The sequence below is a fragment of the Pan troglodytes genome, chromosome 1 (assembly GCF_028858775.2).
Source record: "Pan troglodytes isolate AG18354 chromosome 1, NHGRI_mPanTro3-v2.0_pri, whole genome shotgun sequence".
Classification (NCBI taxonomy): domain Eukaryota; kingdom Metazoa; phylum Chordata; class Mammalia; order Primates; family Hominidae; genus Pan; species Pan troglodytes.
The window spans coordinates 5,307,838-5,321,421 of NC_072398.2; the positions used below are offsets into that span (position 1 = coordinate 5,307,838).

General features: G+C 37.8%; 1 protein-coding gene across 3 annotated transcripts in view; it reads left to right on the plus strand.

Moving 5' to 3' along the window:
• Positions 1-318: 318 nt before the first annotated feature.
• Positions 319-13,584, plus strand: part of AKT3 (AKT serine/threonine kinase 3) — a 360,266-nt gene continuing 347,000 nt past the window's right edge. For 2 of the 3 annotated variants that reach the window (XM_016934876.4, XM_016935872.4), the window contains exons 1-2: positions 319-443; positions 11,555-11,712. In XM_016934876.4, coding sequence (XP_016790365.1) covers positions 11,667-11,712 — 46 coding nt within the window. In that variant the 5' untranslated portion in view covers positions 319-443; positions 11,555-11,666. 3 annotated transcript variants of the gene reach the window in all.

A 13,584-nucleotide genomic window follows, 5' to 3' on the forward strand; every position in this document is an offset into this window, starting at 1 on the left:
CGCCGGGCGCGCCCCGGGGCCCAGAGCCGCCGCCCCGCCGGCGTGACCCGGCCCCCGCCCGAGCGGTGTTTTCTGGTGATGAATTTGTAGCCGATATCCGATTCCCATGTAGAGTCTCCGCCTCCTCCTCTCCCCGCCGCCGCCCTCTCTCCTCCCTCCCCCTCCCGCCGCCGCCGCCGCCGCCGCCGCCTCCCGCTCCAGCTCCGCGGCCCGGCCCGGCCGGCTCCCTCCCTCCCCTGCAGCCCTTCGCTTGCCCTCCCGCCGGCCGCACCGGGCTCCAGGAGGCCAGAGGCTCTGTGGGGTGGGGGGAGGACAGGAGGGGAGGAGGAGGGAGGGGGGACCCCCGAGTCGCCCCCTCTCCTCCCCCCGCCCCCCCCCCGGCTCCATCCTCCGCCGCCGCCCGAGCAGCTGCGGGGCCGCCACCGCCGCCGCCGCCGTTGCAGGTAACAGCCACCGCCCCCCACTCTAGCCCCCTCCCCGCCTGGCCTCCACTCCCTCCGGGCCCCGGGCCCCGGTCCGCCCTCCCTGCCTCCCTCAGGCGGGGGATGGCGGCGGGGTGGGGTGAGGCGGGGGCTTCTGGGTTGTCACCGCGCCGGGGGCGTGGGCGGGGGCTGGGTCACCGGAAGCTTCGGGTGTGGGTGTGGAGGCCGGGGGATGCCCAGCGCGGTTGACACCGACACCCCCCGCTTTCCGGGGAAAGCTGGGGGGCGGCGGTGCGCAGCGGGTCGGGGGAGGGGTGTTCCCGGCCTAGCGGTACCGTCTGTGTCTGGGCTGCCCCGGCCCGGCGCCTGCTGTCTCTGCGCAACTCTCGCTCCTTCCCCTCGCCCCTCCCCGCCCGGGCCGCGCGGCGTGGGGAGGGGGCGCCCGCCTGGACCGGGGGCGGCGGCGAGGTTATATAACGCGTGGAGCGCCGGTGTCAGTGTGTTTGGGTTGGGGGGAGGGAGCCGTCTGCCGCGCGCCCTGGCGCTGAGGCTGTCTGCGCGTGGGGTGGGGTGAAGGCGAGGATGCACAGGCGTCCCCGGGGTCTCCTTCCTTCCCCCACCCTTCCCCGCCACTGGCGCGCAGGAAAAGACGGCTCTGGTGGGGTGGGGGGGGTGTGTGTGGGAGGTGGGTAACGTGCTTGTCTGTGTTTTTAATAGTAGTGGGGTTTTGATCCGCTTGGGAGTTGTGTGCTAAGAATAGAAATGTGCGGAAGATGCTGGGTTTGGCTGATCCAGTGATGCTGTCGCTGCTGGCGGCGGCGGCAGCTCTGGCTGCAAGTAAACAGACCAGCCTCTTCCTTGTCCACCTCCTCCGGCGCATCGGTCCGCATCAGCCATGATGCCGGTGGGGCCCTTCAGAGCCCAAAGTTGAAGCCTAGCTGGTTGCTGTGTTGACCCTGACGCCGAGGCGTGGTCACCATCCCTTGTTTGGGATTTCCCGGGAATCTACAGTTAGCCTAGAGATAAAGAATCTCGTTGGGGCCAGGTTTTTCCAATACCGGTATTTACTGTTTATGTTCTGAAAGCAGAGGAAATGCTTACCCACAAGTCAAAGCTGGGATGCTCACATTTCTTCCATCAAAATAATGTTGTTATGAAAATAAAACCAACTCATTTCACCAATGTGGCATTTTGGTTGAAAGCCTGGTAGTTTGCAATTGATGAAGTTTCCAAATAGAAAGTCAACAGTGAAACCTATGCATCTATATTGGGTAATTTCTAGCCATAATAAAGTGTTCACACTTTGATTTTAGTTGAGGCTAAAGTAAAAAATAATGGCTTTTTGTAGTTAATACATTGGCAGTTGTCTCAAGTCAACAGTTTAGACATGTGTTCCGTATTTGGTAAAGCATGGTCATATATATCTTTTAGTAGAACTGTAAATCACTAGGCAACCACTGGGTTTTGTCAGTGGTTGAAGCTGACAAATGAGTGAAACTCATTGGTTTAGGTTATGTATTTACTTAGGAAAACGAAGGTGGAAGAGTCTAATAAAGATGGTGTAGGAAATGAAGATTAGTCTTCAGAACTTGAGTATCACTTGCAAAATATGTATAAACGAATACAAACATTCCGGGAGGTGGTTGTCTAAAACATGAAAATATTTTATAATTAAAATAGCAACTTATTACTAAGTTACTAGTTTTCCAAGGTTTATGACTTAATGCACAATTATATGCAAGATATATATCCGGACTGTAATTGTTTTCCTTTTGCCAGTACATTATCTTGACTTGGAAAGTTTACCAAGGAGATAGTACTTGAAAGTTTACAGGGAGATGGTACTTGAAGATCTTTTTGTTTTCCTTACTAGGGTTGACCCCAATATCTTTGATTGGCTTGAGGTTCCAGTTTTAAAGTGAGGGAGGACAAATATTACATGAATGAGACTGTTGAAATTTAGATGAATGTAGGGTTTTAGTTTTCAGTTGTGTATTTGCATTGTGGTTTTGCAGCATGTTTTCTTACAGCGTTTTAAAAATAGTCCAAAGTAATCCTGCAAAAATTGTGAAATTATTATTTGTATTCATTTGGTTTTCTTTCCATAATTATTACTGGAGTGAATTGTTTTCCAATTTAAAATTAATTTTTGGCTTAATAATCTTGACATCGACTCTAAATTGTATATGTCAGAGTACTTTAAGGTTTTGCTTTGGACTTTTTAAAAATTAATTTCATAGCTGTAAAATATTTTAAATAAGATTATATTTAACAAATACTGGAGTGTGAACTGTGTGCTGGTTTAATTAAAAACTTAATATTTACATTTCATTCAGAAAATCACTGTCAGAAGGAATTTGTTTTCAGAATTCACTGCAAATCTAAATAAACGTGTTGATTAAACTTACTAGGGAACAAATGAACTTAGCATAGAGACTTGTGGAAAGTAAGGACTTATTTTTTAAGCTGTAGCTTTTGATGTAAACATCAGAAATTTTCTCATAAAAATTCAGTGGAAATTTCCAGCTATCTGGGTTTCTTTAAAATGAGGAACCTGTTTTACAAATTGATTTTGTAGAAGTTTAGCCTTTACTTAAACTTTGTGTATTTTCGTGAAAAGATAGCTATGCTTTCTTTTGTTATTATATCTTTCAGTTCAAGAATTTGTCCTTGGGAAGGTAAGGCAATCACTGTTAACTTGTTAGTTGGATGCTTAGCATGATTTGATAGGAGCTTGTCTTTATAGTGTGATTAAGTTTTGAAGTGTTAAAAAGAAAAATTTAAAACTATCTTAGATTTGAGCAACAAAATGCAAGAACTGAAAAACCATTTTCATTTTGAGCAAATCAGTCTTGTGATCTGACTGGCGTTTTTATTTTTAAGTTAATATGCATTAATAATACAGTTAATTTTTGTTAGAAGATTTGTGTTACTCCAGGTTTCAGCATGTGCATCAGTATTTTAAATCCTGGTCACACAGCATACCTTCTTTTGGAAAGATAGTCCTGAATCTTCCGACAACAAATACTTTGTCCTGATCTTTTACATGGGATAGGATTAGATTCAGTTTAGAGTTAATGCTAACCAATGCCTGGTAAGCAGTTGCCATGTGCCAGGCACTGTTCTATGTGCTTTACCTGTATTCATTTAATCTTTCAAACAACCCCTGCTACACTTTTGAAAGTGATTTTCACATAAGAAAAACTTATTGTGGCATTCTAAAAATACCTTTTATTTAAACTTTCCTAATTCTGCAACACTTCTAGTGTTTTTCTTGTTTGTACCTATTATTAGAGTTAACAGTGATAATTCTAAATTTGCAAAATTTGGTACAATAATTTCCATAGCATCAAGTTAATAAAAGTGTATTGACTGGCCCATTAACATCACCTTTCATTTGTTTAAAATGCCAAATTAAATAACTCAAATGTTTACAGATTTTATTATAGCATCGTAGGCTTTAATCAAATTAGATGTAAACTCATTTTCTCTGCCAAGTAATCTTTGAATACTAATGGGTAGATAAAATTAATATATGCTTCTTGACTTGTTGATGTGTTCTTTAGTTCTGTTTCTTTTCAGTACTCTATCACCAACTACAGATATTTCTCATTTCTAAATATTATGAGGGGAAAGTAAAAAGATTTACTAGAAGAAAACACTAGAATTGCAAATGATAATTTTTCTTCCCTATATTAGATAATTCCTATATATATATGGATGGATTTAAAAAAATTTATAATTAGGGAGATTCCCAAGACAGATTTTAGGAGGATTTTACATGTATATTGGAATCTATATTAGAAAGCTTCTGACTGTATTTGGGGGACTAGGGGATGGGAGGGGAAGGAGGACAGTATTTTTCCAATAATGGAGCTTAGCCCAAATTTTGTCTTAGTTGAAGTGCTGTTTGAATGTTTTATCTTCCAATTATCAAACTTTTGAGGACATGAACTATGTATGTATAATCATGTCTTTCACTTATGATGCCATCTATATATGAAGTAGATACTCCGTAGATTTTAACTTGCAGAATCATAAATATTAGCTCTGGAAGAGCTATAAAGCTATTCAGAGTTCATCTAATGCTATACTTTCATTTTTATGGCTCCGGAAACTGAGGCACAGATAATTAAAGTGACCTTATACAGCATCACTCTGGGTGGGGCAGGGACTCAAGTTTCTTGGTCTTTCTGGTGCTCTTCCTAATACACCATTGTGATGAACCTTGTTAGGGGATTCCATACCTATTGGGTAGCTCAGTTTAATCTGGGGGTAAATTCTGTCAAGCTGATTCTTGGTATTTAATGGACCATATATCAATTGCATTTTATATGTATGTATGGATTTTTAAAAATTTATAATGAGGTTCCCAAGACAGATTTTAAAATGATTTTACATGCATATTAGAAAAATATGGCCAACTGTGCAACCAAATTCTTTTTCTTTTCTTTTTTCTTTCTTTTTTTTTTTGAGACACTCACTGTAGCACCCAGGCACGGTCACCACTCAGCATAGCCTAGACTTCCTGGGCTCAGGTGATCCTCCCACCTCAGCCTCCTGAGTAGCTGGGACTACAGGTGCCTGCCACCACTCCCAGCTAATTTTTGTATTTTTTGTAGAGATGGGTTTTGCCATGTTGCCCAGGCTGGTTGTGAACTCCTGGGCTCAAGTGATCTGCCTGCTTCAGCCTCCCAAACTGCTAGAATTACAGGCGTGTGCCACTGTGCCTGGCCACCTGAAATTCTTTTAGTAGCAGTCCCCGACCTGTCCATGGTATTATACATGCCTTCACATAGAGGCAGCCTACGCTTTACATGAGAAATGGAGGGAATAATTTATCAATAGCTTGTTCAGTGATTTAGGTGAAACAGGAATCTAATAAGCATTTTTCTATTAGTTTCAAATTAAAATATTAAGTATATCACACAGTGCAAGTTGCTTTTTTATTTTTAATAATGGACATGTTGATTGAAATGGCATTCAGATGCCCTAAACAGGAGTAGGGAAACGGCCAGGAAAATGCTTCATGTTTTTGTAGAAATGTTTTAAAGTTAATAAAATTGATTTTTCAGAATTGACAGTTTGGAAGAACTGATACGTTGTTTGAAAGTTAGGAATTTTGCCTATTCAGGTATTTTGCCATATTCTGAACCTCAGTGAAGTTATCTATAGAAAGAGCTTTAAGAAAATCCCACAAAGTGCTCTTAAGAGAGGAAAGATACCCAAAGTATATAGTTTATGTGGCTCACTTTCTCTATATGATGTGTTTTTTAGCAGGATAACAACTCTGAAAATAGGGACAGACTGCCTTGGAATTATTTGAAGTATAGAGCAAATTGCCTTGAATTTCCTTTCCATTTCAGAATGTTTCTTGTCTCTCATATCCTTCTGAAAGTTTGATATAGCCCTATGTATTTATTATGGTATATATTAGTTTCACTTACTTCTTGAAATCAGAAAATGCCACAGAACTATATTGTGGTTACCCTTGACCATCATTTGTTTTTCAAAGTTGCAACAGTCTGTTGTATTTGAACTTCAGATGTCCTTTACTAATTCACTTTGGCTATCATATATAAAGAATATTAAAAAATTGTGGGGAGCAAATACATTCTACATAGTATTAATTACAAAGAGTTTAGAGAAAGTTGTATTATTGAATTGTATTCTGGCTTTTAACTTAGAAATTAACTTACAGGAAACTATTAACCTATAAATTTTGTCCTTGTTCATAAGAAAGAGAGTTGTTGGGAGACTTTTAGCTTTATGTTAACCTACTTTTAGTCTTCTGTTATTTCATTTGTGATGCCTTAGTTATATTTTTAATTTATTTAAAAACATTTTACTTTTTGGACTTTTGAAAAATCTGATACAGAAAAAATGTTCAGAACTATTTGCAAATGTTAATTATATGTTTTTGAGAGTTCATATTGTATTACTTGGTAGAAAGCATACCAAATTGATAGAAGACTTGAAGGTAGTCACTTTTTTTTTTTTTTATACCTGTTGGTAACATTGTAACTAGGGGAAGTGATGTTATTATTGATTGGTCACAGGTTCAAAATTGTGGCTGTAATAACTACAGCACAGATTTGTTTTTTAGAGTCAAATGAATTGATATATGTGAAAGCTCTTTGATAAGTTACAAGTTTGGGAAAGATTTTTAAAGAAACCACTTAGTTTTACTTACCTCCCTGTAATAATCGTTGTCACAGAGTAGACAATCAATACATATTTATTGACTGAATAAGTATAGGTATGTTACATATTTTTTGAGTTAAAATTTTCAAAAGATGTTTGAAGAAGTTTACTTTTTGCTTAAAATTGAATGGCTGGTTACTATAAGCAAACACGTATCTTTTACAAATTCTTAAAAGTATCATTAAGAAAATATGCCATTCTTTCCCATTTTTCTTCCCATAATTGATAATTTTGGTTAGATTAATGCTATAATATATATCGATATATTATAAATGTATCTTTTTCACCATTTTTGTTGAGATCAAGTTTCAACTTCAAACAAAACCACCATCAGTACTATAAATATATATATTATCAATATATTATCATCAATATATCGATATATATTTATAGTACTGATGGTGGTTTTGTTTGAAGTTGAAACTTGATCTCAACAAAAATGGTGGAAAAGATAACGTTTATTGTGTTCTAGTCATTGTAATTAATGGAGGTCTATAGGAAACATACCTTAAGGAATAGGGCAGAGTATTTATTATAATTTTAATTATAATTTCTCTATAAGTGCTTTTTTAATGTTTAAATTCAGTTTTATTTTTAAGATGGCTTAAGACCATTCTCTCTGCTGATTTATGTTTGTTTGCTTAGCCTGTTCTTTGTTAGTTATCTAAGGCTGCATCTTCATCATTCATCCACTCATTCATTTGTTCCATATTTGCCAGCATCGCGTAAGTGCTAGGCACTGTCAAATTGCTTTACTAAATTATGTGATTGAATGAAGTAAAATATGCAAAATGTTTTGTAAATTATAAAATGACTTTCAAATGCCATTACTATTATCATCAAATTCTCAAGCAGTCAGTTCTGAATGAAGATACCTTTAGTGTAATTGTTTTGTGTAAAATCTAAATGGAATCTGTCAAGAATTTTGTGTGAAACTTTATAAGAATGGGAAGAATTAAATTAGCAATGAAATGTTGAATGCAATAAGCTAAAAAGAGAAACCAAATTTTGTTATAGTTCTTTGGATGGAACACATCTGTAGAAAAGTTAGGAGTATAGAAGGAGGTGAACTTTTGTCTACCCTGGGAAACAGATGACAAAGTTCCAGCTCATCTTGTGGATTAGTGTTTTTAGTTAATATGGAAGACTGAATGGGACAGTGTACATGCTGTGGTGCAGGAGCATTGCTGCTGTAGGAAAATTAAAGAACATGGTTTGCTGCTTACTAGTCAATATAATTGTTTATTTCTAACTTATTGATCATAATTCCAGAGTAGTGTACCTATGACATCTTTTAAGTTATTTTCAAAGAATGTATCATTTTAGCCCGTAAAGACCCAGGGGCAATTTTTAAAGCTGAAAATTATGGGTAATATTTGATAATAGTTTTAAGTGAAAATGGGTAAAGCCATCTCTATAATGTATGCTTGGGTTCACTGCCTCTGATGAAGATTGTAAATTCTGTCCTGTTGATTTAACATACATCTTAACAGTTTAATCTTACACATATGAGCACTGATAAAAAACATTTATCTAAAGCACTAGTTTTTAGAAACAGTTTTGTTATAAAACAAAATTCATTGATTTTTGGGTTGGTCTGGATATTTCAGTGTATTGTTTTAAACTGAAGAAGTAATGTGAGTGTAAAGAGCATACGCCTGGTTGTCTGGTCCTGGTTGGCCATTTGGTGACTGTTTGATCTTGGGCAAGTTACTTCTTCTGTCTTGGTCTCTGTTTCTTCAGCTATAAAATGAGGGTCCCTCCAGCTTTAGTATTCTGATAATAAAATGTTCACTTCAAAATACAGAATCAATTTTGAAAATTTTTTTTAGTGTTCTTTAAAAAGATACTGTAATACAAACCATTTTAATACAAAAGTATGTATTTTATATGTTTATTGGATATATATTATTTTTTGTTATTACTAATTATTACCCTGATCTCTCTTCCATTTCTACTCCAAGAATAGTAAGACCTGAATTGTCTTTTACTCATATTATATAGTTTTTTAGTACAAAACCAAGAATGGTCTTAGTAGATGTTGAGCCCCTTGCTCAACATCAACAAAGTATTACCAAAGAGAAGGGCAATAGTGCAGCTCTTCTAGAGATGTCATGCACCAGTGTCTGCCGGTATTTAACTTATAATTCTTTATGCAGTGTAAGTAGTTAACCCTTTCAGTTATCTAGCCCTATATTATGTAGGCAGTTGGCCATGTTGGATTCTTTAGGATGTTACATCAAATTAAAATGTTTTTTAATGTTTAGATTCTTTATTGAAGGTTTTTTGGCTTTTTTTTTTTTAACATGTTTGGTGAAATGAGTCTTATTATGTGGCCATTTCCTATGACAGTAATAAATTTAGGCTTTGCTGAGATAAAGTTATACATATTTATTTATTTTAGAACCTTTAATATGCCAATAGTGACGTTTCAAGAGTATGATTTGTGGAATATCCCACTTACTAGCCCACAGAATTTCTCTTTTTATTTTCATTGTTTTTCTAGAATTTCTCTAATTTAGTATTCTGTCAAACAAATGTATTTTGGGAAAATATATCCAGATTCTAATACCCCCTTTTTTTTAAAAAAGAGACAGGGTCTTGCTCTGTTGCCCAGGCCAGAGTGTGGTGGTGCAGTCATAGCTCACCACAGCTTTAAACTTCTGGGCTCAAGTGATTTCTCCCACCTCAGCCTCCCAAGCAGCTGGGACTGCAGGTGCATGCCATGATGCCCAGCTAATTGTAAATTTTTCTTTTTTTTTTTTCCTTTTTGTACGGACATAGTCTCACTTTGTTGCCCAGGCTGGCCTTGAACTCCTGGACATAAGTGATCCTCCTGCCCTGGCCTCCCAAAGTGCTGGGATTACAAACTAATATCCCTTTTTGACACTCTACAGCAACAGACTCATGGTGATTTTGAGGAGTCTCAGCCTTACCTATAGGTTCTGCCTGTGACCTCATAATACATGAGGCTGGTGGTCTTGCATTCAGCTACATAGCTTTTGTCAGGCTATTTAGTCAGGCTGTCTAGAGAATGTTTAGTCTTGATTCCTGACTGTTAAATGGTTAGGCTCCACACTTAATTTGCATTGAAGAAAGACCTGTAGTCTAATTTAGCACTAGGTTGGGAGTCTAACACTGAACTTAACTGCTATGTATCATTTATCACAAACCAAGTTGAGAGAGTATGTTTGTGTAGTCCATCTATCCATTTTTCTAGTTATCTAAAATTTATGATATGATTCTTGACCACATAACACTGGTGTACCTGGACCACATTTTTTGGTCCCCTTCTGTGCAAATGGATTTACTAATTTTATGTTGGCATTTTCCTTTTTAGTTTGAGAGTGACAATAAGCAATGACCCTGTAAAACTCATTGCTGTATATGGGAGGGTGTTTTTGAGGACTTTCCCGCATGCATCTTATGAAGAAGACCCATGGGATAAATTCGATGTTTGTCCCAGGAAAAGTTGTATTTCTTCTGAGGAACTTTTTTTGCTTTTTAAAAAAATTTGTGCAGCGTGGACAATATAGCAGGACCCCATCTCCACAAAAATTTTTTAAAAAAATTAGCTAGGCATGGTGATGCCTGCCTGTAGTCCAGCTCCTCAGGAGGCTGAGGTGGGAGGATTGCTTGACCCCCATTGGAGGCTGCAGTGAGCTATGATTGTGCCACTCTACTCTAGCTTGGATGATGGGGGGAAACCCCATCTCAAAAAAAATTTTTTTTTGGATACTGTAAATAGGAAAGCCTGTTGTGTTTTGTTATTTGCATTGTCTTCCCAAGAGCTCCATGCCAAATTTGTGACGTATCTTTCCCAAATATGTATGCCTTTACTCTGACTTCTTTTTATCTTAAGGCAGTGTAGTTTTGGAATGCAGGCTCTGGAGTCAGACAGCCTGGGTTCAGATCTTGGCTCCACATTTACTAGGTGTGTTGAAATTGAGCAAGTTGGTTTATCTGTGTGAGCCTCAGTTTCCTTGTCTGTGAAATGGAATTAATAGTATCCTCATAAGGTTATAAAGATCACATAAGAATAATAGATGTAAGTACCCGTAACAGTTCTTGGCACATCTTGAATACTAAATATTTTTTTCTACTTTCATATTCCCTTTGTTTCACTTTACTTTATAATAAGTACATAATATGAAATCAATTATTTTTTAATCTCCTTAAAATATTTCTTGGAACAGGCAGAGTAAGAATACATAAATGATGATTTCTTGGTACATTGTATTTTATATCACTTAAAGTAGTCACGACTGGTTGTGGTGGCTCACTTCTGTAATCCCAGCACTTTGGGAGGCTGAGGCGGGTGGATCATGAGGTCAGGAGTTTGAGACCAGCCTGGCCAATATGGTGAAACCCCGTTTCTACTAAAAATACAAAAATTAGCAGGGCGTGGTGGCGCACACCTGTAGTCCCAGCTGCTTGGGAGGCTGAGGCAGAAGAATCGCTTGAACCTGGGAGGTGGAGGTTGCAGTGAGCAGAGATCGCTCCACTGTACTCCAGCCTGGCGACAGAGTGAGATTCCGTTTCAAAAAAAAAAAAAAAAAATTTACAATTGATTCTGAAATTACAGGGATTTAGGGCAATTAACTTTCATTCTCTTCCCTCTTCACCTCAAATACACATCACCAAACAAATTTTCTCTGTTATTTGGGTAGGCGTGACTGGTTTTCTTAAGACTTTTTTGTTGCAACCTCTTAGGTTAAAAGTTTCACTATCGTTTGAAATTGGTCACAAGACTAGGGAAGTGCTTTCATTATAGAACTATTTAATAAATAAGTTCCCCAGTTTGAAGAGCCAGACTTTTATGTGAGGTCAGGCCAGTTGAAGACATTTACAAAGAATTAGTTGTTTGTTATTGCTCTGTGAGTTGCAAGAATGGAAAAAAAAATTCTTTCTTCAATACTTCCTTCCAGGCTGAGTCATCACTAGAGAGTGGGAAGGGCAGCAGCAGCAGAGAATCCAAACCCTAAAGCTGATATCACAAAGTACCATTTCTCCAAGTTGGGGGCTCAGAGGGGAGTCATCATGAGCGATGTTACCATTGTGAAAGAAGGTTGGGTTCAGAAGAGGGGTAAGTGCTCCGCAAACCAAAAATAATACGGTTGGTAAGAGTGCTAGCAGTGAGTGGTGTGTTAGAAGTTGATCTTTTTTCTGATACTGTTAAACTGTGTCATGCTATGTCTAGTAAGAGAGAAATGATATATTTAACATGTGTGTGAGGAATTTGCTTGTTATTAAGGGATTTTTTGTAATTCTTGATTTTGAGCATTTATAATCTAGTTAAGTTAGGTTTGACTTTCTGGTATGTTGTGTGTAGCATGTTACAGAAAGTGTTGTATTTTTCTGTGGTGTCTACAGGTTCTATAATCTGGAGAGATATCTTTAGAATCATTTAATATATGTAAAAGTACGATCCTATATGCATTTAATCACATGTAAATATATAAATAAGAGAATTAAGCCAGTTTGAATGGTTGTAGGGGAATGGCTTAAAGTAGAAAAGGGGAAAGGGTTCACCCACAAACTCATGGATTAATCCCATAAATTTGGTAAGTAAAGTCCTGACGTAAAAGGCCAAATGAGGACAAGGATTTTTTGTGTGTGTATGTTTATGTTTAATTTCATATTTTTATTTTTCATCATCTAGGTTTAATACACCTTGTTCACTCCTACTTTAGATAAATAACTTAAGCACATTATTACTTTTTATTATTGAAGGAAGAACCCTTCGATGTAAAGCGGTTTATCATCTGTGAGATCACCTGCTTATGTGGTCAATATATTTATTAGAAATTTAGAGTTTAGATTAGTTGCTAGGCAACTACTGTTTACCCACATGGCCACGTTGAGTAGGATGAGGACTGTTCCATTCTCAGAACCTTTTAGTTCCTGTATATCTACTTTATGGTTACAAGTTCCCTCCTAATATTGATTTTAATATTTTTTGAAGGTCTGTAGTAAATACCTATCCTGAAAAGCTGTTGTCATAGTTAAATGTGATTATGGATTATTTTTTAAATGAGCCTTATTAAGTCGTAACTTACATAATAAAATTAAGCAATGTAAAGTCATAATTTGATGAGTTTTGCCAGAGATACACAGTAGTGTAACAAACACTCCGAAAACGATATAGTGGTTATTTTCATTAACCCGAGAGGTTCCTTTGTTCTCCCTTGCAGCCCAGTCCTCATCCCTTAACCCTGGCAACCACTTTATCTGCTGTTACTATAATTTTGCTTTTCTAGAATTTCATATAAATGGAATCATGCAATACATAGTTTTTTTATGGCTGATTTCTTTTACATAGCATAATACTGTTAATATTCATCCATGTCTTGTATATCATTAGCTTTTTTTTTTATGGTTGAGTAGTAGTTCATGGTCTGGATATATCACAGTTTATCTGTTAATCACTTGTGGACATTTGGGCTGCTTCTAGCTTTTGGTTAGTACGAATAAAGAGTCTGGACATTAGAGTGCATGTCTTTGTGTAATGTGTTTTCATTTGTCTTGGGTAATAACTTAGGAATGATATTGCTGGGTCATATGGTAAGTGTGTGTTTAACTTTATAAGAAGTATATGTTTAACAAACTGCCCAGCTGTTTTCCGATGTGCCTGACCATTTGTATTGTCAAGTGTAATTTCTTTCAATGTCATTCTCCTGTTATAAATTACGAAAGCATTTTCAGATTTCAGTGCTTTATAAAGGCTTTTTTGATTTACTTTTTAAACGTATTTATATTATTCTACTTTTTTTTTGGAGGGGGATGGCAAATCACTTGAACCTTTTTGAGTTTTACTTTACTAATCTCTAAAATCTGCTTTCACAAGATGGTTTTGAGGGTTAAATGAGATGATGGTCGTGGATTTATTTTGACAGTTCTAACACAATGTAAGCTGTTGCTATCTCCACATATTTATCAAAGGTTTAGGATGATTCTT